We start from the raw sequence: 27888 nt of genomic DNA, 5'->3' as shown, positions 1-27888 counted from the left end.
TATAAGGAACTAAAGTCTGATATTAAGTATTAGGGACATTAAGGGGCAGATTTATCAAAATGTTAGAGTTTACCACAGAAAAATTCTCCCACTTTCTATTCATTTCTATGATATTTTTAGAAGCATGTTTATCAAATCACCTATTGATAAATATGCTTCTAAAATGTTTCTCTGGCAAGCTCTAATCTCACATTTGTACATGTAGAATTCTAAAAACCAGTGAACCAGTGTTCGGTATGTGAGTGACATGTGCGTCTCAAGTGTGCTGCACCTATTGATGAAGGGAACTCTGGAGCTACCGCCTGGCGGTGTGTCCATGTTGTCATGCACACTTAAAACTGGTGCCTTAGCTTCAGAAACACTTTTATAGTGTAAATTATTAAGCTGCTGTGTAGCCAAGAGGCAATTGAAATAGGGCTAAATGGAACTGGTTAAATAGTAGATAACAGATATGCTCTGTATAACACCATTATAGAGCTGATCTGCTGTCTGCTATGTAACTTGATCTTTTTTTCAGACTGAATGGCTACCATCATGGCTACACAGCAGCTTGTTTACATAAACTATAGTCAGTTATAGCAATGCATTTGCAAGATTTCTGTATATCATATTTTGGCTCTACCTATGGCAATCGAGTCTCCAGTCCACCATTGCACTGCCTGCAATAAATCTTTTGCAAAAATTAAATTGTTCTGTTTCAGTTTGTGTGCTTCGAGCTACTCCCAGCACATATCTAAAATTATTCTTAAGTGTTAGTGACTCTTACTTATGTATGTAATATAAAAATGTCCTCGGTCTGTTAAATGTTTATGTTACTGGGTGTTTAAATCAATTCTTAGTGTGGTAGGCATTCACACAAAATAATAGTATAATATCTTTTATTTTTCATTTATGTAACTAAACATTCTTTCATTTTTTTAGGATGAAAAGTGAGGTCTTGAAAGGGGTAAAAGTGGACAGTGGACTTTTGTTGGATAAATTGGTAGGTCACAAATTTTTGAAAATAAATATTTGTATATTTAATAGATGTTACAAATTGACACACATATGAGGTAAGTTTACTTACTTAGCATCAATAAACATAGAGCATGTGTCAAAATTTAGCAAACGTTATAATTGAACAGATTTATGGTGTACTATATAAACAATAGGAAAAGAATAGAACCATAACGAAAGTACAAGTACTAAGAAGAGGAGGGGATAGAAAAATTAAGGATATTTGAGGATGCAGAATAGTAGTGCAAATGCAGGTCACGCACGGAACCCTGGAACCTTCTAATGTAGCGCAGTGTGGTCAGTGGAAATGACAAAAGTAAGTAAGTTGGTTTTCCCTGTTGCATCCTGTTTGTGGTATGGCAAAAGATTCTTGCAGCAGGTGGACAGATTTCAGACCTCGGGATGTCAACAAATAATGTTGGATACTGATATTGAATCAGTCAACCATTGGAAAGCTAATTTTATAGTACAAAATCATTTATTCTTTTATACTCAGCCAGTACAAACAAAGAGATTTCCCTTTATGTCAATACACTTTTTCATTCCTATTATTATTATGTTCTCCATCTAGTTGATTTAGCAAAGAGGCCTATTGCTTTCAGATATATTTTTCAACTACGGGGGTTCAGCCTTGATTAACCACCTAATTTTGGGACTAAAGGGTGTGAATACCTTATCATGTTCCCCTAACTGGCAACAGAATACAAAGGTACATATTCTGCATACAAGTTTCTCAAACTTAATTAGATACGTAGCTTTTGGCAGAGAGCCCAGAATACTCAACCCCTGCACTGAGATACAATTGTAACTAATAAGATAAACAGGTCTCTTGTGGGAACTGAGGCTTGCATCTTAAAGGGCAATTTCACTTTCATTACCCCACACACATGGATGCATACTGCCCGATTTCCCTCTTGCCTACAGATATTAAATTGTTGAAAATGCTGGCTCTGAGAGTGACCAAAACTCTTTCTATGATAATTTCTGAGGACCAAACTGGCTTTATGCCAGGTAAAGCCACAGCCTTGAATATAAGAAGGCTTTAATTAAACTTTAAACCACTAAACATGATAACTGCGGTCAAAGAGCTGTGGCTGCTTTAGATATTACTAAAGCATTCAACTCTGTTGAATGGCTATATCTTTAGCGCATTCTGGAACATTTTAACTTTTGTCCTGGCTTTTGCAAATGGGTCTCCTCTGCTCTTCACTCTAGCCATGGAGCCATTTGCACAAGCAATTGAACAGAACCCCAATTTTGAAGACAGGCAGGTGGGAGAAAGGGAAGGAACTCATAAAAATGACACTTCCTAAATTAACCTATGTCCTTTTACAAGCCCCCTGTCAAATTAAAAAGTCCTTCAGTACCTTAGATACTTTGGACAATAAATCTGAGCTGGTTCCTGTCCCCACCTGAGCTTAAACACTTGACTAAGTGCAAATTCCAAGGGGGTGTTTCTTTCCCAAACGTCTCCCTGTACTACATTGCAGCTCAACTGAGCCACTTAGCAGCACGGTTAGAAGAAACAGCCCATTAGTCACTGTATCAATTACACAGCACATTGCTTGGCTTTAGCTGTACCCTGTTTCAGTGGTTAGTCATAAACAAACCCCTGAGCATATGTAAACCAAGTAATACTATTTATGAAACAGATTTGGCAGAAGGCAGTGCAAATAATGCAGTTTACTACTAATAATAATACTATTTTATTATTTACTACTACCAATAATAATCCCTGATATTGCCAAGCTAGGGAAAAACCTTATATAGGAACGGTGTGGCATCCTAACCATTGGCAAAAGGGGCACAGTGATTTATTTTAATACATTTGAACAACAACTTACCATTATATATTTGAACAAGCTGCTTAACAGTGTAAATTAATAAAAGTACTATTTAGTTAGCCCAGTATTTGCTTACTGATTCTTTAATTCAAGGTTCAACGAAAGGCCTCATCTCCAGGTTATGCTCTAAACTGTAAGATAAACCCCTCAATGTGCTTGTGGATAAATGGGAAGATAATATAGGCCAACTAGATGACGAGTGGTCCAAAATTCCCGGTGAGAGGTGCATGCGCCATAGGCCAAACTAGCATACGGAGCAGTGGGGAGAAGTCCCCATTGCTCCGTATGGGAATGCAAATTTTTAGATCTTTGTGCGGCGGGGCAGCATGCCGCCTCTAGGTTTCTGCCGCCCTAGGCCCGGGCCTTTGTGGCCTCTCCACAAATCCGGGCCTGGTTACTGCAATACTCTTCTGTGAGAAATACTTGATTTTCTGGAAAAATTTCTGGGGTGCCAAAAATTTGGGCCATGACTGTATGTTATGGGAGTGCACAGCCCCCACAACACACTGGAGGGAAATTTTTAACACTCTTGATACAGTCCTAAAGGTGCAACTTCCCAAAACCCCACGAGTATCATTATTTGGTGTAGGAATACAGGAGGCGTTTATGAATCATCAAAGTGTTTTTAAAAAAAAAAAAAGCTCTGTTTTTAGCCTGATTACATGAAAATGGAAGGAGTCCATACCCCCCACCATCCCTCAGTGGATCTCAGAAATTAAACATTTGTGTGCTTGAAAACCTCATATACAAAACAAGTACAAAAATATGAGAAAATAAGGTATAAGTGGCTGGACTGGTCACATAGAAGGTAAATACAATATCTACTGGAAAGGGCTTAGTCAGTAAGTAATTTCTTTTCAGACAGTGCAGAATTCCGTAGTGGGCCTACTGTCACATTCACTATCTTCACTCTAACAATATCTTTGCACTCTGTAAAGCTGACCATGAGAATTGTACTATACACTGTTAATAACTGTTGTTTTAACTGATTTTCAATAAAAATGCCTGAATTTAAAAATAAAGAAATAAAAACAAAAACTCAGTACACAGTGTTTGCAACTTTTCCTGTAGCCACATATCTAGTCCCAAAGGGCATGGCCTAAGATGCGCCATAAATAGATATATAACGCCTGCAACAAGCTCACAGTGATTTAAAAAATTAAGCTTTTGAGATTTTCCCCTTCCCATTTCTTGTACTTTTTATTTATCTTGTAGGTAATGCCCTGTGGGACTAAAAGGTGGCTTTATAGGTATGCAGAAGAAGTCTCTAAATATACAAAATGAAAAAGCCCTTTGGCTTTATATCCTGGTGGGCCCTGAAGTAACAGCCTCTAGTTACACTATTCACACGCTACCAACATACAGTACATAGTTTGAGTGAATAGTAACCCCAACCACTCACAACTTATTGTGACATACTGGGGTTTGTTAATTAACTAATTTGTTTAGTTCTTTTACCTCAGATTAAAAATCTCATGAACCTACATACACTTCTGCCACTGACTAAGGGGCTGATTTACTAACCCACGAATCCGACCCGAATTGGAAAAGTTCCGACTTGAAAACGAACATTTTGTGACTTTTTCGTATGTTTTGCGATTTTTTCGGATTCTGTACGAATTTTTCGTTACCAATACGATTTTTGCATAAAAACGCGAGTTTTTCGTATCCATTACGAAAGTTGCGTAAAAAGTTGCGCATTTTTCGTAGCGTTAAAACTTACGCGAAAAGTTGCGCATTTTTTGCGTAAGTTTTAACGCTACGCAAAATGCGCAACTTTTTACGCAACTTTCGTAATGGATAGGAAAACTCGCGTTTTTACGCAAAAATCGTATTGGATCCGAAAAATTCGTAAAGAATCCGAAAAAATCGCAAAACATACGAAAAAATCGCAAAGTACCGATCATTACGAAAAAAACGCAATCGGACTCCATTCGACCCGTTCGTGGGTAAGTAAATCAGCCCCTAAGAGTTGGACTTATTTAAACAGATGAAAGGAAATAAGATATTGGACTTAGATGGTCCATCATGTCCCACCATGTCATTCCATTTAAATAGATTGCTGCCTCTCCTTTAAAATAAACATTGTGACATATTGTGACATACTGTATTGTGGGCTACGTGATGGCAAAGCAAAGTTGCTCCATCTGTTTGTCAGTAAACAAATTACCAAACCAATATTTCTTTGAATTGTTGTACATTTGTAATTGACACTTTATTAGCACTGTTACATCTACTTGTATCTTCCTTACCAGAAACCCTGCCAACACATAGGTGTTACACTTAGGGGCACATTTACTAACCCACGAATGGGCCGAATGCGTCCGATTGCGTTTTTTTCGTAATGATCGGTATTTTGCGATTTTTCGGAAAATTGTCGCGACTTTTTCGTTACTAATACGATTTGCGTGAAAAAACGTGAGTTTTTCGTAGCCATTCCGAAAGTTGCGCAAAATCTGGCGATTTTTTTGTAGCGTTAAAACTTGCGCAAAAAGTCACGATTTTTTCGTAGCGTTAAAACTTGCGCGAAACATCGCGCCTTTTAAGTTTTAACGCTACGGAAAAGGCACGACTTTTCGAGCAAGTTTTAACGCTACGAAAAAATCGCCAGATTTTGCGCAACATTCGGAATGGCTACAAAAAACTCGCGTTTTTTCACGCAAATCGTATTGGTAACGAAAAAGTCGCGATAATTTCCGAAAAGTCGTAAAGTCGCTGAAAAAAATCGCAAAAAGTACGAAAAAGTCGCAAAATGTTCGTTTTCCAATCGGAATTTTTCCAATTCGGTTGGAATTCGTGTCTTAGTAAATCAGCCCCTTAGTTTAAGCCCACCTCAGCACAGAAGCTGAAAATCCAAATCCACTGAAAAAATGTCCTTATACAGCCTGATTAGGTTGATTTGTTTTGTTTATATAGAATCTATACTGAAAAAATGAGAATCTCCAGACTTTTATGGCTCCCCAAAATTTTTCAGCAGTCACGGAAAACTGGTTAACTGAAACAGACTAGAACAGCTGTGTTTCATTTTAAAGTTATGAGTTCATTTAATACTGTTACTTCCCAAATTACGTTTCATTGGGACCTATCTAAAGCCGCGTGGCAGGTCCATTGGATTTTTCCAGCAACATTGGTCTTTATACAGAATATATTCCTGATTTAACACAAGCAGAAACATCTGTTTTTGCAGCATTATGAGATAATATAAGAATTGTATTTCTAGACTGGGATTTAAAGTAACAAACAGAGCTTGTTAATCATGGCCACAGTAATGCCAGTCTTGGACAAGCCACTAGTTATCCTATAAAATAAATATAGCTAAGAATCCGACTCAGGCAATGTGATCTACTAAACAATTTGCAGATGTTCTAAATGTGTCAGAATTGCTACTGCCCAAAAATTCAACACATAGCAAAGGAGTACTGGGAAATGTCTGCTCCAATTTGGGACTTCGACCAGTGGTGCGGTTATATCATATTTCATTCAAAAAACAGATAGTACGCCTCATTTACAAAAGGAGTGCAATGCACAAAGAAAACATTTTCCATGCAAAGCACCATGTTTTTAGCTGCAATGGATATAAGAAGTGTCTATTTTAGAAAATTGCAGAATACAGATTTTTCTACAGATTTTCAACTTGGCCACTATTTAGCCAACAGTGTACAGTATACTGTGCAATGCTTAATATGATTTGCAGGCACCTTAAATAATATTTCTAGTTATGGGTGCACATTATGTGTGACACAATGAAACAGAGAGCATGTATTATTATTCCTTCTATTCAGGAAAATACTGAATCGTTTCTTAAATGTCTGAAACACTGTATATTTATATATGTACATTAATGATAAAACAGAGTACATGTATGGAACCTGTTATCCAGAATGCCTGGGACCTGGAGATTTCCAGGAAAGGAGTCTTTCTGTAAAGAAAGATCAGCATACTGCTTATTTGTACAAGGTACTGATTAGTTATTACAGAGAAAAAGGAAATTATTTTTTAAAAAAAATGTAATTATTTGCTAGAATGAAGTCTACAGGAGAGGGCCTTTTCCTATAATTTGGGAGCTTTTTGAATAACAGGTTTCCAGATAACTATACCTGTATTGTGATGCCTCCTGGCATTTGAATTTGAAAATAAGGGCCACACCTAGTTATGCCCAGACTTATCCAAGTCAAACGCTTCCCTTAAGCCTTAACTGTTTTGTTGACAATTTTTTTGGCAAATCTCCCCCAAATCTTCCCACCTTTGGGTGACTTCAGAAAACAAAGCAATGTGTATATTTTCCAAATGGTGATTTACTTTATTTAAGGAAGATTTGTAGCAGTTTTAACTGCTGGTGGCCAATCTCCCTGTCTACCATCATCCCGAATTCTCTTTCTTTTTGTCTTTCCTAAAACCCACACCACCATAATCATTTAAGTAAGAAGAGAACATAAACAGAACAGAATACATTATGATAAAGTGATGGCAGTGAATAGAGCTGGTGTTAGGCTCCCTGTCCTGCGAGGACATCCTACTACCAATTAATTGAAATGACACTGGTCAGGGGAGCCACATAATACCGAGCCCTGTCACACACCCAGCTTACAGCTATGCACTGAAAGAGAGCATACTTTCCTGCTATATGTCTGCTGCTGCATTTGGAAATCAGTGACTAGTTATCAGCAAACAAACAGACCCCTTGTACAATGCACCACAGGGAAATGATAGTCTCCTCTGTTTTCTTATGAGTAATTGGCCTGCCTGGTTTGTGATATGGATGTATTTTATTTACATTTCTCCCATTTGTTTTGCTTTTATGTCATTTCCCTTTTCTATTTATAAAAGTATTTTGGAATCAATAGCTTTCTTCACTAGAGTCATCATGTTATTCACTTAGGCAGCCGCTTAGCCTGTGGCTTATTTATCTAGGAATACACTGCAATAACCTAGTAACCTTCCTCTTGTAGCGGTACCAAGCCATTCACATAGCAGGCCTCATGGCTAGAGGCTTTATTACACTCGGCAAGCTATTAGCCTGCAAAAGAATTTTTTTCTTTATTTGCTCTGTTAGCCTTTCATTAGTTTTCGTCTAATTACAACTCATACAGCATTACTGTTTACTTTCATTTTAGGATTATGTTTGATCTAATCAGAAAAACTCTGTGGACTTATTTATCTACTTTTCAGTACCAAAGATTATGCAAAAAACCCACAAAAGTTATTTATCAAACTAGCCTCTTCATTAAAGTTTTGTTTTCATGATCATTATCATCATCATCATCATCCTGCATGAACTCAATTCTTATGCAGCATTACAGACCTTATTACATTGCAAAAGACACCATGCTGACTTACTGCTCAAGGAGACCTGATGATGGCCTGTGGGATTGTGTCTGTACTGCAGGTCCAATGAGCTCCCACCCAGTTACACTGGGAAACTTTGTATAAGAGAGTAGTCTCTCCTGGGAGAACTTTCCTGGCTTAAGCATTCAGGGGAAAACTTTCTTTCTTAACTTTTTCATTTGATTCATAGACTATCTTCATCTCTCTGAATTTCAGAGCCACTTGAAAATTTCCATACCCTGCCTTGATGGTTGCATGTCTGCTTATACAGTGGATAGGACAGTAACTTTTATGCTTGTGGAAAGTCTTTTTAGATCAGGTGCCCTTCAGTTCCTAGTATACTTTGATTAGCTTAGAGCAGTGATCCCCAACCAGTGGCTCATGAGCAACATGTTCCTCACCAACCCCTTGGATGCTGCTCTCAGTGGCCTCAGAGCAGATGCTTATATTTGAATTCCTGGCTTTGTGGCAAGTTTTGGTGGCATAAAAAACAGGTGTACAGGTGTATTACCAAACAGAACCTCCTGTAAGCTGTCAGTCCATAAAGGGGAATACCAAGTAACCAATTACAGCCCTTATTTGGCACCCCAGAAACGTATTTATGTTTGTGTTGCTCCCCAAATCTTTTTACATTTGAGTGTGGCTCACGGGTAAAAAAAGGTTGGGGATCCCTGGCTTAGAGCATCAAAATCCCAGATTGCACTGGTCTTTAGATCAATGAAACAATTTTTGCGCTCTAATTGCTTTGCTTTGCCCTCGCTTCCTCTATTTTTGCTACAAGGACCATCTTCCAAACTTCTTTTAGGACTATGCTGATATCTTTTAGCATCACTTCACAAACTATATGCTATGTGCTGCTGATTCTGTCTCACTCTGAAATTCAGGCTACATAGAGGAGAACCTGGCTTAATGCTAACAAAAGGCTTTGAGACCATTTGTTGATCTAAAAAAAGTGACCATCAAAAGCCATTACCTTCTTAACTTATTGCAATTCATTATTATTTTTGGGGGGGCTAAGATTTTCTCCAAATTGATATCTTGGGAAACCTCCTTATTAGTCCACATCCTTCCTGGGGCTGAGTGGGAGACTTCTTTCAATGTTCATAACAAACATTACAAATATTTCATTAAACCCTTACATCCCTGCAATGTTCCTGCTGTCTTACAAGACTATTACTAACTATCTTTGAGATTATCTTCTGTCTTTCATGTTCTTTGTAGACAATATCCTGCTTTTCTCTACTGAAGAGGGGCACATTTTATACATGTCCTTTAGTATTTGAGAGAAAAGCATCTGTCTGCTAACATCAGAATATGCTCCTTTCATCAGCCAAAGATCTCCTCTCTGGGCTATATTATCTCCTCTAAGGGCTCTGGCATGGATCCTGCTAAAGTTGCTTTTGTCCTGCTTTAGTGGGTCTTCAGCCATATCAATATTTTATGGGTTTTGTCAAATATTACCTTTCACTTCGAGAGTTGATTATTTTTAAAGACACAGATTGCAAGCTCTTGTGAACAGGACCCTCTGATCCTATGATGATGATGATGATGAAGAATATGGCATTGAATTTCACCAAACATTGTCACTCTAGCACCATTGTGCACTGAGTGTAAATAACCACTGACTTGGGTTACACCAGGTCTGAGTTCATGATAACTAATGGCTTTAATGAAACTGTTAATAGTAATAATGAATATTAGTAATACTGCAAGTAGCTCTTTGGTATAAATTATTTCTAAAGTTGTGATTCTTTGCATTAAATCTCATGTACTGTTTATTTAACACCACTTTCTACAGCTTTTTTCTGGTGTAAATCATTTGATGTATATGTATAACATGCAGCCTCCAGCTTCCATGTTGGGTCTGTGCATCAAAACAGATGGCGGTTCGTCAAGGGTTACATCCATGATATACAGCATGGAAATATTCAGCGACCACTATAAATAGTAAATGCAAACATTATGAAGTACGTGTGACTGTTGATACATTTTCTGATGACTTTAAAGCAAACAGTGCCATGAAATCAATTTAACAGTATGGGTGTTCTCTCTCTTGTGCTACTTCAAATAAACAGCAAGTGGATCTGCTGAAAGCAACATACTTTTATTATAAGACTGATTTCTACCTATACCACAAGCCCAAATCTGCTGCATGGTGCTAGTACCTACAATATTGCTGAATAATAAGTAAAAGTGCTGGTCCCAGGAGGCTGCCACCAAAGCTGTTTGATCTATAGGGGCCAAGACTTGATTGGTCATAATACTTAAAGAATTGAAGAGGTTCAGTGAACGCTGGGTACTAGGCATGGGGTACCAGTTCTCCAAAACTAACAGCACCCATGCGTAAAAAATATTGCTTATTATTAGCTTTAGGTACTGAGCACCCATGTTCCTGGGTTCCTTAAAGGAGAATGCAAGTCAAAATGTAAAAAGCATACTGCCCCATAGCCCTCCTATTGTTTAGTAAAAACGCCACACTTTTGGCTCACCTAATCAAATATTTACTCAGTCACACTTACTTCACATTTTCTAGAACAGGCAGCCATCTCTAAAAAGGTATTCTCCCTTCCTTTCCTTCCTTGCTTCATACTGCACATGTGTTTCATTCCCTCCCCCCCTCCCCTCTGCCAGATCCGCTTCTGATTGGCTGGTGGGCATGTGTAGCTCAGGAGACAGGATCAAGTTACACACATGCTCAGAGAATAGGAAGGCTGCCGCTGGCAGCCTACAGGAAGGGGAGAGAGATTTCAGTGATGTCACTGTAGGCTTCACACTGCTGTAGGCTGCCAGCACCATATCTCAGAGAAGCAAGCAGGGATCTGGGAATTTAGATATGCAGTAAGTACTTAAATAGAATGCCTTTAGACTTACTTTTAATTTATATTAACCTTTCATTGTCCTTTAAAGTAAGACATTCCTAGGATGCTAGTAATGATGGACTTGTGGTGTAAAGGCTTGTAACCTGTCGGATTACTCCCTCTATGAGTCTTCCATTTTGTGCAATATATGGTTTTGATTATACAAGTGGCGGATGTGCTTTACAAACATTAGCAGAGATCAGTAATGTGCATCTAAACATTTACAACTGAGCAGTGTAATATAAAAGACTTTGTTTTCCTAATGCATCCTGCGATATATAACTATAGAAACATTAAAGTGGAAATTACTCACCCATAACTAAAATTCACATTTCTACAGTGGAAAAATAAAGAGCGGAGTTTGTGATGCCAGTAATAGTTATCTAATACAGCAACTCTCGGATCATTCCGACTATTACAGGTCACTGCTCGCACTTAGAGCTTTGCAGTACGGAATGCAGATAAAAGCTCATTTTATTGGTCACATTTTAAAAGGTTTAAAACTGTTTATGGAAACTATTAAAAGTTGATCTGATTTGGGAGAGCATGTGAGGCTTCAATCCGAATGGCTATACCTTAAGAACTCTGTTACCCAGGAATATCAGCTGGCTGGGAACATGAAGCAGGCAGCCCGCAGCTAATTATTAGCCAGGCGCAAGCACTTACTGAATAGAGCAGTGTCCCTCTCCTCAGTCAGTCAGCATTGCAAACCATTTTCTACTGTACTAAGAAACTTAAAACTTTAGGGAGGGGATTGAGGGGACCCACTTTAACCATCATATTGGTCCCATAATTGGGACAAAAAGAAAAGATAGTTAGATTATCATCTTATGTTACTGCTAGTCCCTCAGAGAGATACCCCATAAAGCTATGAGATGCATCCATCAGTGTCTATATTCCCAAACTAATAAACCCAGCAGACTTTTATTTCTAGAACTGAATTCAGTAACAGTTATAAGAGCCTCAGCAGAACATAGTAATAGTAATAGTAGGTAGTGATGAGCTCATTTTTTCACCAGGCAGCGATTCATGCGCAAATTTCACATTTCACCATCTGCAAATTTTTTTGCGAAACTGTGAAATTTTTTTGTCACAGGGAATTTTTGCCAGAGAAAAAACACCTATTGACTTTAATGTATTTGGATTGAGAAAAAAGGACATGTGGTAAAAAAAAAAAAAAGTTGTGCGGTAGCCACAAAAACCGCCTATTGACTTCAATGCATTTTGTGATTCGCTATTTTGCTAATTTTACAGTTAAGTGAAGCAGGAGATTGGCTCATCTATTATTAATACTATTAGGGTAATTGCCTCCTTTTTTGAAGAAACTATAATGAGCCCAACCCAAATGGAAATGGCTAATGTAACATAGGGAAGACCTTTAAATGGAATAAAGCCACACCAAATAGCAATACTTGGCTCCAGAGGGACAATACAATGCCTTAAACAGGTCGTTCACCTTTCAGGTCATTCAGTTACAAATGTCTCCGCCCCCCCATCCCCCCCAAGCTAGGTCAGCGACTTTACTGTTAAAATGTTTCAGTATTAAATAACAGATGATGGAATTATTTGTGTAAAATATTTATGCCATTTCTATCTTCATCCAATGTATGTGAGATTATGGATAGACCCCTCTGTCATTATTTGTTTCCATGTGCACAACTGGCAGGTGTGAGGGCTTATTGGTTGCTTGTTTTGCTGATACAGGTATCGGACCCCTTATCCGGAAACCCGTTATCCAGAAAGCTCCGAATTACGGAATGCCCGTCTCCCATAGACTCCATTTTAATCAAATAATTCAGAATTTTAAAACTGATTTCCTTTTTCTATGTAGAAATAAAACAGAACCTTGTAATTGATCCCAACTAAGATATAATTAATCCTTATTGGATGCAAAACAATCCTATTGGGTTTAATTAATGTTTTATTGATTTTTTAGCAGACTTAAGCTATTGAGATCCAAATTACGGAAAGACCCCTTATCCGGAATACCCTTGGTCCCGAGCATTCTGGATAATGGGTCCTATACCTGTATATGAATACTGTGAATGAATCTCCTTATTACATGTTTCTGATTTAGTTTTTTGTTCTAGTTTTGTGATTTCAGGTGTCAACTCAGTCTCCCTGTATTAATATTGTCCTATTAATCTTAACTGATTTGATCTTTTCTCATTTCTGCAGCAAATGACCCCATTTTCCAGCATGATGTTCATGAAAGATAAGTTAACAATCCAAGAAGTCATTGATTCAGGCAAAGATCATGAATGATCCACTATTTCTAGATTTTCTTATTTTGAGTTCATACGTAATGTTTACTTAAATGTAAATCAATAAAGTTCATTACATCTTTTTGCATTTATGAATAGACGTTTCAGACTTTTGCAGAAGACACCTTCCCAACTCCGGTTCCTATAACCCTAAGGGTGATGGCCGCGCTAGATCTCCTGCAGTGTGGGTAACAATGTCAGAAAATACCTTTGCATAGAAGTTACTGTGAATCTCCTCGTAAAAATTCCTTCTGCATTTTCGTGCAATTATACAATTCAAATATTTTAGCCCTGACAGATTTACACTGACTGCCAAGGTATTTTCTGACGCTGGGGGGAATTTAGTGTGGGCTGCAATACATACTATGTGCTATTAGCCTAAAGCTCATCCTTTGTAAGTGTGCCACCTACTGCTTTCTGGCTGCTCACGTAAATGACCAATGAAAGTGTTTGTCTATGGCAGTGATAGGACCCACAAAAAGCCATCGGCGCTAACAAGAGGTTTTGTTAATATGCAAAGGCTGTCCCTAACTTACATGGCCATCAGCTGTGGAAGAAAAGAGTACCACACAAATAGCAAATAAAGGGACAGATTCAATTCAGTGAGAAAACTGTATTTCCTAAACCTGTCCCAATATTCATTAGAGTGTAGATAGCAGGGAGAATCATTTTAATCCTTACATTTCTGATTATACCAGACTTTGTCCTTTAGTACAGTAGCACCCCCCTCTTTGTGTCCCTCTCTCCTACCTTGTTCCACCCATTTATATATTGCTCTCTGCCAAGTTTCCTCCTACTAATAAGTTAATGTTATTTAAAACTGTATTCAGGCACTCGGGTATGTATGCTTTGCTTCTGTACTCGTGTCATTTTTCTACACATCATTTAAACATTTGTCAATAAAGAACATTTTTTTATAGAAATCACTATAAATCTTGATGTAGATATAAAAGAATATTTGCTGAATGGAATCTGAACCTTGAAACTGATTTGTATGATGTAAGTACTCGCACGCACTCTAGAAACCAGACAGGATTTGAAATCCCATTTTGGAGGGAGGCAGAATAGAAGGGGGAATCATTAAAATAACAATAAAAACATCACCTTTACATGTATTGTTTTCTTCTCCCTTACATGGACTCTGCTGGCTTGGGTCCCTTCCTTAATCACAACTAGCAAAGCCCATTTTGGTTTGTATTCATTGAATCAAAACAATAAACCATTTTAGGTGCCATGTGACATCAAAGGAGTAAATGAGCAAAGCTTGGAGGCTACAACGCAGGCTGTGGCCTCGTATGGGCAGGACGCACAACAGTAACAAGCAATGTACAGTGTTTCACTATACCCATCTGAACAATTCATAGAAGAACTGGAAAATAATTTAGTGAAGGGAAAGATGATCTACCATAAAAAGGAAGTCTTGATAAAGGAAGTTGTTATATAAACATTTGTGCCATCAGCATTTCCCCCCAGTTATTGTCCAGTAGTATGAATCATGGCAGTAAAGATATTTTCTATTTGCACCTTATTGAATGGTGAATGTCTGTCTGTGAGTGGAACCAAAGCTGGTGACAGATGAAGGGCCTTGTGAGTTCTCTCTGTCTCTCTAGCACCTCGGACAGCGACACTTATTCACCCGCTCAATGTTTTTTTTGTAAATTTGCCCTCATGTCATCTCTATACACAATCCACATGGAACTATCACTTGTTACATCTATGTTTAACAAACAAATGCCATTGGCCTAAGGGAAAAAAGTTTGACCAATCGTGTTCCAGTTTCAAATTTGTGCAGTAAAATATTCAAACACTTTTTAGAAAGTTTAATTGGGAACGTAATAGAGCAGAACAGAGTTGTGCCATTACTCCTGTAACTCCTTTCACTCTTATAGATACATTTCTAATAAAATGACATAAGACAAACACATTTTCTTCCTATCTATGTAGGAGATTATCCTGACATGTCCCACTTGCCAAAGGAAAAACAATAGGGGGTCATGTGCAAAATCCCCCACTGCACAAAGGGGTACAAAATGACTCTTATGTGCCAAATGCACTTAGGGAATAGTTGGTACATGCTGAACTGTATTTATTGGGGAGGTACAGGTCCCTGAGCTCCATTCAAGAGACCTGCATCTGTGGCACTCATTGTGGGGTACGGTGCAAAGTGCAAAATATATGGGCTTTCGTCTGTTTATTGCACTTTGTACCCAACTCCGCGCATTTTAAATGACAAAGAACTTACAACCACTGCACTTTCACCTAGCTGCACTCGGTGCTGCCCCCTCTGGTGAATCATGTGCACTGGGGAACTGGTAGCGGCTCCAGGATTCCCTAGCGGTTTGCGTCATTAGGCGCAGCACATTTGCAAGCATTTTATTGGTTGCTATGGGATACTACACCTGGGCAAACTTTGTGCCTCTTATTATTTCACAAGGCTTAGGTCCTATTTGCAAACAAATGCTACTAGAGCCATAAAACAATCCCAGGAAATAATATGTGTTTTTATTCATTTGAAAAATATGCTTAAAATGCTACAAAGCAGTGAAAACTTTTGAATGGAGCAAAGTTATACTTTTGATTGGAACAAAGTTTACTCTGCTTCCATAAGAACCACTGCTCCGCGTCCAGGATTTGTGGCAAAGAGACTCTTTTCCAGCAGCGCAAACCTTCGGTCTTCCAATTTGTAGTAAGAATCTTGCACGTTGGAAAGGAAGTCACTGAGTTTGTCCACTGGAACCATAGAGACGGTGCAGCCTCCCCATCCAGCCCCCGTCAGGCGGGAACCCACAGCCCCTGATTTCCTATAGAGCAAACAGCACAGGATTTATTAGCAACGCTGCATAAAGAAACAGATATAAAAAACCCCTTTTATTTACAGAGAAAAAGATGAGCAGAACGGACTACGTTTATCAAGGCAGGGGACACAAACATCACTGGTGTCCTAGAAGTAGAAAATGGAAATTATCACTAATGGGCTTATTTATGAATTTTCAAGCTTGTGAATTTGAGTTTGTTTTTCTAAATCGAATAAACTCACATATCAAATGGTCACTTATTTATTAATAAGGAAAACTCATTCTGGTAAAAACTTGAATATCTCAAATTTTTTGAGTTTACAAGCTCTACAAACTCGAAAAATGAGTTTGAGAATACGGCTTGACTTTGCCTATGACCACTCCCATTGACTACTATAGAAACTCGCAGGCTTTTAGATGGCAAATCTTTACATTCATGTTTTTGGTTTTTTTTGCACTTAATAAATACCAGACAATCAAATTTTTTGAACCAGAACTCAAATTTGAGTTTTTTTAGCCCCCCAAAAATTGATAAATTACCACCTAAATTTAAATAGCTTAATACTGGGTGAGAATTAATAAATAAATGTTGCTGCCTTCTCACAGTCCCACCTTTGGCTACACTGAGGGATATATTTATCATGCTGTGTAAAAAGCTGAGTGAAGCATTACTGGTGATGTTGCCCAGGGCAACCAATCGGCAATTAGATTTCAACAGTTAGAAAATAAAAGCAAAGCATCTGATTGGCTGCTATGAACAACATCACCGGTAATGTTTTACTCCACTTTTTACACAGCATGATAAATATACCCCCAAGTTAAAGGCAGAGGCTACAAATATAGTATTAATGCAGGCTCAGACAACCTTGGCTGCTCCAGCAAATTCAATTTCTAGGATTCCCTACAAGCTGAACATCTAGAGGGAGATGCTGGCAATAGCCACGGTGGGGTGATGAAGCTTGACTGCCCCTGTGAGTGCAATACTACCTCTCCTACTGGTTATTATATGAGGCTTATCACCCTGGCATAGAAGATAATGAGGATTATAGCAACCAGATTGAGACAAGCCATTCTACATCTGCACTAAAAGTGATGCCTTTTCTCGAAAATAATGAAAGCGCCACAAGGTTCATGCGTCAGACTGTATAGAAGAGGCGTATATTATAATCGCTATACCACATTTATTCATCAGTAGTTTGGAACATAGGAAAGCTAGACTGACTGTATGTGCTGAGGCGCTGGCTGGAGCAGCCCTATTGGCAGTCACAACCCTTGCTTGACTGTGCATCACACAAAACATGGCGCCACAGCTAGAACATAAAGAGGGAAACGTATACATGATTGCACAGTGCCGTACAGAATTGTTTATGGAATAAAATGCATTGCTCACTGCAGTAAGAATAATTGTAACAATGGAGTCAATCAGCTAACGAGCGCGCATAAATGATGTGGAACAGCGTCGCACAGACTGAGAGACACAGCCCAGATGTCATGCACTCAGCCTAAGCACAAAGCAGTGCAACATGCAGTGATATAATACAGACATCTTGTACATACAAGGAACGGCACACGTGGTTTCATTCGGAACATTGCCTGTTTCTTGTTTGGTTTTGTTCCACTTTGTTTGTGTTTTTGCCTATGACAATCAATGTTTCATTTGCCTTCAGTCACGCATTCAGAAAGGCACTCGACAGGGTTCCTTCAGACAGACAGACAGACAACCCTCCGTTAGGCACAGATACAGTGCCCACACCTTTGCCTCTTTCTCTCATTGTATAGAATAACAGGCACTGTTCTTTCAAACCAGCAATACTCACAATGAGTTTGTTCATCTGGCTTTTACTATAGGAAGTATTTATGCACTGCCACCTTTTGCAGCAATAACAGTTTGAAGTCTTATGGAATGGCCAGTAAGGGACCAGCTTTGCACACTGTCCGGGCAGATTTGATCCTTTCTTGTAGGCAGATTTCTCCTATGTTGTTCAGGTTCCAATGATGCTGCTGCACCTCAATTTTCAAATATATAAGTAAATAAATGGGAATTCTACATATACTGTATATGGAAGAAACTCTAACTCCAAGGAGACAATTATATTCGTTTTTATGTGCTCAAGATGACACTGAAAGTAATGCTGTGTGTCTGGGGGATGAGACAGAACTGTAAGAATAATTGAGCTCATACAAGATGTTCTATCTCTAATGGGGCCCTTGAGAGATTGTTGGATTTAGCATTAGGCTTAGCTGCAGATGAGAGTCAGTGCAGAGTTCAGTACAAAGTTATATATGCAAACCTGCACGCAATTTACACAGATTCTAAATTAAAAGTTTGAATTCATGTCTGGTGTCTCTAAATCATCCAGGCCACCAGGGATCATGAACTCCATAAAACTGCGGGTTGTACACAGCAAGGGCACTAACATGCATTGCTCACCTCTCCCTTCTTCAGGGTGTCTGTCAGTGAGCGATTCTGCATTTATTTAGATTACAGGAATGCATATGTCCCAATCAGCTCACATGCTGAACACGTTGCTTCTAGGAAAGGGCTGGATGAGCCATTACCTGGCCATATGATGAGATTAGCTGATCAACTCATTCAATAAGGGAAGAGAATGGATGTGCTATTGAACCCACGCAGATCAGGCAGGTTTACACTAACCATGTGCCCAGAGGGGAATATCACAACTTCATATAAATACACTGTCTGCTAAATCTGTACAGAATTGTGATCCTGCTCAGCAATGCGCCTACACAAACGTACAAGAACATCATTTAATATTAGATGAAGGAAGGAATTTGGAGCTGCGCAGAACTCTTAGTACAGCGACGTACTGCCTGAAGAGCTAGTGAGAGCAAATATAGTGTATTAGTGGCACAACTGTGTATCGTTACCACTGGGTTCCTGTTGGTACAGGCTCTTTGGCTGCTGCAGTTCTCCAGGAGAGCATTAAAGTGGTCAAAAATATGGGGCAGGGTGTTGTTTTGCATTGGAGTGATGAGTTGGGGCCGGGCGTAGGCTTTAGTACGTGTGACTTTAGAAATGAGACCCCATTGCTCTCAGAAAGGTTTTATGATTACAATTCATAAACATGGTGGCTGAATTTACAAATCTGTAAATAAAAAACCAAGAAGCAGGACTAAAAATCAACATAAAACCTATATTCTGAGTAAGCAACTTGCCCACAATCATACTAAGGGGGTGAAGCATTAGACCTACATGTGCCTTGAATAAATAAGCCCCATTCTCTCTTGGGCCTCAACCATTTCTCTGCAGGAAGGAGGTTACTGACGCTTTACACCACTCGTTCCTAAACCCTGGGACTATTCTACATCAGTGGATGGGCCTGAAAATGTAACAGGCTGATCATTATTACTGTTCTGATCTGAACAACAAAAGGTTAAATAGCGCTACACAACAGAGAATTTGTATTGAGCGTCTCTCTGTACGCGATGCTGCTGGAGTTCTGCGGTGTTACCTACAAGTCATGAAACAGCACATGAGTTCCCTGCCTTGAGACTGTCAGTGCGGGGGGGGGGGTTTGTTTCATGTGTTGCACGTAAAGGACGTGTCAACCCCAAAAAGTTTTTACCTTATAAAAGAAAACATATTTCTAAGCAACTTGTCAATATGAATTTATAAAAAATATATAAAATCAGTGCTTTAAATTATATTTGTAAATGTCATTGAAAGCAGTATTTGCTGAACTCCTGGTTGTTACTTTTTAAACAATGTTGCAAAGATCATTCTCCTCCAGCAAGTCAGGTCTGTCAGTCTGTGTTACATTGTTTCAAATGCCAGAGAATAGAAAAGGACAGACAGACACTGCTTTTAATAGCAGTTATATATACAAATAAGTCAAAAACCATTGCACAGTTGTAATGAATGTATATATATATATAAGCTGCTTAGAATTATTTTTTCTTTTATTAGGCAAGAAATTATATTCTGAGTTGACTTGTCCTTTAATATAGGCATGTTATTTATTTATGACACATTTATGGACCAAAATGCTAAGTAGTGCAGCGACTATGTGAGAGACCTTTTACTAACAGGGCAGCTGGGAGGTGTGTTGTGTTGATGTTCTCATTTTTGCTTTGGAAGTGGTGCAATATAGTGGCCCTCTTATGCAATTACAGATATGGGATTTGTTAACTAGAAACCCATTATCCAGAAAGTTCCAAGTCATTCTAATTTTTCAAAATGATTTCCTTTTTCTCTGTAATAATGAAACGGAACCTTGTACTTGATCCCAATGAATACAGAATGAATCCTTATTGAGGGCAAAGCAATCCTATGGGGTTTATTTAATATTTAAAGATTTTTTTAGTAGGCTTAAGGTATGGAAATCTAAATTACAGAAACTGGAGAATTCTGGCAAACAAATACCTGTTCCTGCCCACCACATCTGAATGCCACCATTTCTTTAAAAAAGCAGAAGAAGCATAAAAGCGAGCGGTTAATAAGTGCCCCTAGTTAATATCGCTTCCTTTCCTCCCGTATGGAACTGCTAACCTTTACTCCTGTACTTGCTGAGACAGTGTGGCCTATTTTATAAACAGTTCCAAATATACTGTATTGTGAGTGGACAAATAAATAAACTATACAAATAATCATCTATCCCAAAGGAATGCATGTTTATAGAATTTGTTATTGAGATTATACACTTTAACTGGTATTTCTGTAGCTGTTCCAACAGGCTGGAGAAGGATTTAGAAAAACAAAACTGAAATCTAAAGGTGGCTGAACACAGGCAGATATCAACTGCTGATTCGGGTCCTTCAGACGGATTCAGCAGCTTATCTGCCCGTGTGTGGGCACTACCGACAGGCCACCCCAAGCGATATCTGGCCTGATATTGCCCAGGTCTAGAACAGGCAGGTTTGATTTTCCCATCGGATAGGGGGGCCGCATTGGCTCATTGATGCGGCCCTCAGTCCAACTGCCCATATACCTGCTGTTTTAATCTGAACAAATTAGCCTGATATCACCCACCCTAGGCGGGCATATTGGGAGAAGATCCGCTCATTTGGCGACCTCGTGTATGGCCACCTGTACACTGTATTTCCTGTTTGAATACTAATGAAATGCAGATTATTCAATTATATGTGCCGATGTCTTATAAGACAACAGTTGCCAGAGTCTCATCATTACTCTGTCCCCCTTACTAGGGCCACGGCTCTGTGTTCCCCACAAGGGACCAAGGGGGTGCAAATTGCCATTTGTGCTACGGTAACAAAGTTCCTTGGCCTGTCTCTGCCACCCATTTGCAACGGAACCACTTTTTATTGCCTGGACAACTGTGTTGATTTTAGTAGAAAGCAAATGTTTATAACAATATGTTTTTTATTGGAAAAGCACTGTGAACTGTGTTAGACACTGACCATACTGACTACAGCCTTTCATTATACCTAAGGGCTCTTAAATACTGCTATTCTTTTGTGCTAATTGATTCCATTTAAAGAAAATTAATTCCAATTTATTCTGACTGTACCCACAGGCATTCAGTTTTAGAACAGTTACATTACATTTATTTAGATGCAACATGCTGTATTATTATGCGCCTGACATGCATTCAGAATACAGTACAGTACACAAATGCCTGCTGAATTCACAAAAGTACAATTACTTGCCTTACAAGGAAGCCCATAAATACATTTTGATGTATTCAGTATGCAGTTCTACAGATGCACATTCAAATGCCACGTGGGAGCCCTTTTTACCTGTGCGCATCCTAATACTGTACTATGATTAGTGTCGGTACAAAGAGTTAAACGGTGTTGCTTTAGTTACGTGCTTTAAATTAAGTCAGTACGTTCCCCACAGAGCTGGGAGATGAAAACATTACAGAAATGACCCTAGGGAAAAGGCTGATATTTGTTATGGCTTTTCACTAAGTACCTGCATTTAGTCAAGAAGTCCCAGGAAATGTATCTTTAAATGGGTGGCAAATGTATTGCTGGCATATAATAAGCAGCTAAATGCAAGTAACTATAATGCTAAAATAAATAATAACAGTTATAATTAATCAAGTACAGTATGCCATTCCTCATTTGTACAGCAAAGCAAGGTTGCCTTTATCCATCAGAGCCAGGCCAAGTAATATCACTTCCCAAGGCAATACTACTGGGCCTGCTGCCTGCCAGCCCTTCCCCTGGACACTTGCAACCACCAACCCCTGATGTTACTGATGCCGCTACCGGCTTTGCCAATTCCCCCACCTACTGAGCTGTTACTTACTATATTTGCTTATAGATGCACATCTACCCTTCACTGCTCTCCAGGCTGGTGCCTTAAAGCCCTATATATTGTATACAGGAAATATTGTCCCAAGCCCTTCAGTTCTCTGCCCCTCACTATATCTCTTCTATTGTGTCTCCCTACATTCCTGGCCGACTCTTCCGCTCCTCACAGAGCAACCGCTTGGTTTCACCCCTCACTTCTACTGCTGTTTCCCATCTTGAACCCTTCTGCCTTGCTGCTCCTTATACCCTGCAGCACTAGTATCCTCCTATTTGTGTCTGTAAGGGACGTTTAGGACTATTTGGGTAAAGATCTGCAGCCAAGAACTGAGTCTCTATAGCAAAATTCAGCATGTATCCTGTTTGCCACATTTTAGTGCAGGTCAGTAACTACCAGCAACCATGTATGTAATTGCTGCTTAATAACACTCCTTCTGTTCAGTTTTTCCTAAATACTGGATGGCATGTAATTGCCATGTAGCTCCATATGTTAAAGCTATTTGCATGTGCGGTACAAAAAAATGTATAATCTTGTTGTAATCCAATTTAATAGTAATTTTAATGTCTACCCTATGTAAATCAGCAGGAATTGGGGCTGCGGTTGCCGGGTACTTATTGTTTAGCAACTGTGCTCACTTAAAAGAGCCATGAATGTGCACTGGCAGGTTAAGGTTCCGCAGTTCTCTAAAGCATTTTCCTTGTTTAGTAATTAAAGCGTACAGGATGACTAGCAAACATATATGAAATTAAAACCAGCACTTCAGATGCTTAAAGGCAAGTTAAAGTTGAGTCATAACAAAATAAACATAGCACAGCAAAAGCAACAATGTGGAATATTTTTCAAAAACAACAATCCGGTGAGATACTTAACAATCAGCACTGGCCAAGTTGGCTCAGAACAAGAGCTGTGAAGAACAACTCCAGCCTTTTCCTTGGGTTCCTCAGGCTGCTGCTCACAGAATTATAAAGGTTACACTGCAGGCAAATGGCAACTGTGAGTGTTTTTAAAAAGCTTAAATCTCCCCGATGAAACCTCTGGAATACACGGGTTACTTATGGACACAAGGAGAAAAGTACAGAACAACGGACACTATCATCAGAATAAATCAATTTAAATCCCTACACAGAAGGGTGGGCTTAATAAACCAAATTGTAGGGTGTGATTAGCAACACTGAGGCCATTTTATTTAGCTAAATTTAGACAGTAACACAAGTTACTTTGCATAATATATACTCACTGCTTCCCACCGTAAAAGTATTCTTGGTTTGAATGCATATAAAACAACCATAAAGGTAAATCAATGAAAGAAGAACAAAGAGCAAGTCCAGTCTCTTTGCCAGAAGGCTGTGGTGTTTATCTACTTCAAAGACTAAGAGCCCACCTACAATTAGCTGTGTCCCTCTCCAAACTGCTCTATCCCTGTGCTGTTTATGGCCCAGATTATATGGTTGTTTTGGGCTGATTCCTACCTGCATTATCTTTTGGTCTCCCATTTACACTGTATAAATTCCTCCTGAGACACTCATCCAGCCAATCATGCATAAGTAAAGGTGGCCATATATGTAAGAGCCACTCATTTGGTGAGGTCCCAAATCAGCAGATCTTCTCCCAATATGCCCACCTAAGGGCCTAGGGCAGGTATACAGGCAGTCGGACTGAGGACCACATCAATGAGGCAATTAGGCCTACCAGTACCTGATACTGCCTTCTCTTCCTTCTTTCTTTATTTAATTTCGTCTACCTTATTTTCTATATTCCTTCTTCCCCCTTCACTCTGTCCCAAAATGTATATCTTCCTCTATTCTCTAAATTTATCACCTTCCTGCTGACCTCATGATGACAAAACTTGCTGATTCGCATAGGGCACTTCTTTAAAAGAATATGCTGTACCTGCAGGCTGTATGTGGCCCACGGGCCGCTAGTTGGACAGCGCTGAACTAGGGTGTAATACTGTTGACCAGTTGGTGTTTTATGGGACATTTTATAAAAGGACTAACAGAGCCAATTCAAATTGATCTCTGCTTTGTGTCTCAGTTTATCTACTAACTTCTAAGCACATATTTCACTAAGGAAGAAGACTGAACAATGGGGCTGGGATGTGTTGCTTATCAACCATCTGCATTCAGTTATTACTCCCAACTGTTTTACAGCAACTGCACTTTTTAAACAGACTTGACCTTAGCGTTTCTAACAAAGAGCCATCAATCACACGAGAGAAAAAGTACTAAAATATGAATAGCAGTGGTGCTATGAAAATAAAACTGGACTACAAAATTGAGTCCATATTAGGAGATGAAGTGGATTTCTTTATTTATATCACATCTGATAAAAATATTAAAGAAAAAACTTTAGTCGGAGAAAGGTTTAGACACTATACTGCGCTGCAATCTACCCCGTGACACTAGAGGATTGATACTGCGGTCGTTCATTTTCAAACTGAATGCAGATACATATACATTACTAAAGCTTTAAGCTGTCACGACTTACAGGCAGATGTCCACCAGCTGATCCAGTTCAGGGCAGCTGCATTCGTACATGTCTCGGCAGCTCACGTGGCTCTGGTTCATGAGGTCCCCCAGCAGATGGACGGCGTTGGCAGGTGCCTCATCACAAACCTTCTTAAAGGCAAGGACTCGGGCAGCCTCACTGTACACGTGTTTCGCTCGCTGATACAATCTGAAGGTGGCAACTAGAAATAAATACAGTATGACAGTCAGTTTTGATTTTGATAGGATTTATCCAAGCAAAATAATCATGCTAATGTGCCTTGTGTATAAAGATGTAGGTATAACCTTATATGTATTAAACAGGATGGATAACTCTGCCAACAACAACAACAACCTGGGATCCAAAGTTAATCAGAAGATATTAATAACACATTTATCTCTGCTTAATTGTTCCTAGTACACGGGACAGCAATTACGTGTATATAACACAGTGGCAGATTTAGTATGCATTGGTCATTTTTACCATGAGTTGAGTTTGAGGTGGCGTTGGTTCATCCAGGAGGAGATAGCCAGGGGGAATTTAGAAATCTGAGTTTGATCATCAGTGGTTAGTACAGGGGTGTCTAAATATATCTGGATGTCATCTGCATATAAGTGATATTTAAGACCAAATGAAGAGATAAGGTTTCTTAAAAAGAGAGTGTACAGGGAGAACAGCAAAGGGCCAAGCACCGAGCCCTGAGGCACCCCCACACTAAGCTGAACCGGAGTAGAGGATGTGTTAGCAAGAGCAACAGAGAAGGAGCGGTTAGAAAGATAGGAAGAGAACCAGGATGCAGCCTGATCCCGGATACCCAGAGAATAGAGAATTTGGCCAAGAATAGAATGGTCGACAGTATCAAACGCAGAGGAAAGGTCCAGGAGAATTAAAACAAAGTAATGTCCTTTGGCCTTGGCAGTCTGGAGATCATTTGCCACTCTACATAAGGCTGTCTCAGTGGAGTGCGCAGGCCGAAAACCAGACTGCAATGGGGTCCAGCAGATTATGGGTGCAGAGGAAGTTAGTGACACGAGAAAAGACAAGACGTCCCAAGAGTTTAGAGGCTAGGGGCCGGAGAGAGACCGGACGACAGTTAGATAGACAGGATGGGTCGAAAGTAGCCTTTTTAAGAATGTGTTTGACACAGGCTTGTTCGAATAGAGAGGGAAAAGTACCAGAAGCCAGAGAGGAATTGAATATGTGGGTAAGAGCTGGAGTAAGGGCAGGGGCACATTGTTTTAGTAGGGATGAGGGCATAGGATCCAGTGAGCAGGTTGTAGGCGGAGAGGAACAGAGAAGCTGAGAAATTTCAGACTCCGTTACAAGATCAAAGGAACTGAATACAGAATGAGGAGATAAATCTGTCATTGCAGAGTGACCATTGTGTCAAGAAGATAAAAAAGGGACACAGCAAAATACTGGGCTCTATAAGGGCTCTGGCACATGGGGAGCAGGCAATTTCGGCAAATCGCTGAAGTTGCCTCGCGAGGCATTTTCGCAGATTTGCCATCCCACCGGCGACCTACATTTTCGCCGGTGGGATGGTAGTTCGGGGAGATTAGTCGCCCATGACAGGGGAGATTTGTCGCGGGCGACTAATCTCCCCGTGTGCCAGAGCCCTAAATGGCAAGAGATAATGATAATAATACTACTACAACTCTTCCCACACAATAGATTGAAGGTAAACAGAGACTCTATGGTAAGGCAACGTGTACTGGGTGAAGGACCTAGAGGGAATATGCCTGAAAGGTAGCAACGTAAACCCTGAACCATCACTCGTAGATGTGCTGCGACCAACTTAAACCCTACCATTACTGTGGGTCCGACTTTGCTATATTAATTCATGAAATTCAGATTGCACCAAGGTTGGAGAAAGATGGATCGTTGAGACGTATAATAATAAATCATCACAGAGAATGGGCAGCATAGTTTAACATGTTTATAGTCTTGAGACTAAAACCAAGAACTCCAAAGATCGCCTCCAGAAAAAAAAGCTCTGGTTAGCATAAGCATATCATTCAGTTTACTCATCCTATTCATGCAAAGTTTCCATTCTGATTTCTACAAGCAATCTACGTAAAAAAAATTCTATGTGATTTCAATGACAGACATGTAATTATCCAAGAAGTGACTCAGGACCATCTCTTCTCTACCATTAAAATATTTTTTGTCAATGTAGACCTGCTATACTCCATCATGACCAAAGTGTGCTCCCTCCCTTATACTCCTAAAAGGAGAAAATGGTCTGACTGCATCCTCTGTGCACTCTCACTTGCATACAATATGTGTATGTGATTCACCTGAATCAACATTGGAGTAAGGTCACAAAAGTGATTTGATTTGAGGAGTCTTACATTACTACATGGAGTGTAAGCCAATAATAAACAACTGAGGATACCATTTCCATGAATATGATATAAAGTAAAGTAGGCTTCTTGGAAATGAATAAAGGCACTCTAATGAGGATTTCACCTGTTATGCACTCAGGGTATTTGTGGAAGGCTAATATTCACATTTAAACAAAAATACAAATGCAATTGTAAAAAAAACTTAATACACAAATAAGCCTTGGAACTAGAAAGAAACATCACAGATACCTTATCTAAGGCTCTTTTAAAGGCATGACAGGAAGAAGAAAAGCGCAGTATGTAAAACTTTTCCCATTAAACGAGAAGGAAAGGTAAAAACTAATTAAGAAAGTCCTATGTAAATACGGCCATAAGCACTCACACCAAAAGAAACACAGGATTTCTTGTCTCCTTTTTTGTAAACATGTTCTTGGGTATCTGAATTCTTCTCTCAGAAAAATCCTTCACTCCTGGGGCCAGAGTCTGCGCAGCTCTCTCCTGCTCCCCCCTCCCAAAACAATTCATAAAACTCACTCCCCCCTCCCTTAGGAATGTGTGATCTGAGCTATCAGCCTCTAGAGCTGCAAGCAGGAAGCTATTAAGACCAAGATAAAATACTCAGGTATGGTAATTATTTCTGCAGAACAAATATATTGTTCTAGGTGGAACTAATGTGGCAAATCTATTGGAAGCAAAATGCCAAAAGACTTTCCGTCTCCTTTACAACAGAAAG

At 39.3% G+C, this 27888-nt stretch overlaps 2 protein-coding genes across 5 annotated transcripts in view; one reads left to right on the top strand and one right to left on the bottom strand.

The window, feature by feature from the left end:
• The window catches only part of fam227b (family with sequence similarity 227 member B), a 133696-nt gene extending 120313 nt beyond the window's left edge, over positions 1–13383 (top strand). For all 3 annotated transcript variants that reach the window (XM_012959482.3, XM_004912606.4, XM_031899198.1), the window contains 2 exons: positions 922–982; positions 13202–13383. In XM_012959482.3, the coding sequence (XP_012814936.2) occupies positions 922–982; positions 13202–13288 (148 nt within the window). In that variant the 3' untranslated portion in view covers positions 13289–13383. The remainder of the gene's footprint in view (positions 1–921; positions 983–13201) is intronic.
• Positions 13384–15767: 2384 nt separating this feature from the next.
• galk2 (galactokinase 2) overlaps positions 15768–27888 on the bottom strand; it is a 70876-nt gene continuing 58755 nt past the window's right edge. For both annotated transcript variants that reach the window (NM_001005803.1, XM_031897817.1), the window contains 2 exon segments: positions 15768–16088; positions 24808–25009. In NM_001005803.1, coding sequence (NP_001005803.1) covers positions 15878–16088; positions 24808–25009 — 413 coding nt within the window. In that variant the 3' untranslated portion in view covers positions 15768–15877.

This window comes from Xenopus tropicalis, chromosome 3 (genome assembly GCF_000004195.4).
Source record: "Xenopus tropicalis strain Nigerian chromosome 3, UCB_Xtro_10.0, whole genome shotgun sequence".
NCBI classification, from domain to species: Eukaryota; Metazoa; Chordata; class Amphibia; order Anura; family Pipidae; genus Xenopus; species Xenopus tropicalis.
Note: the sequence above shows the minus strand (reverse complement) of the source record. Positions and strands in the feature narration are given on the sequence as shown.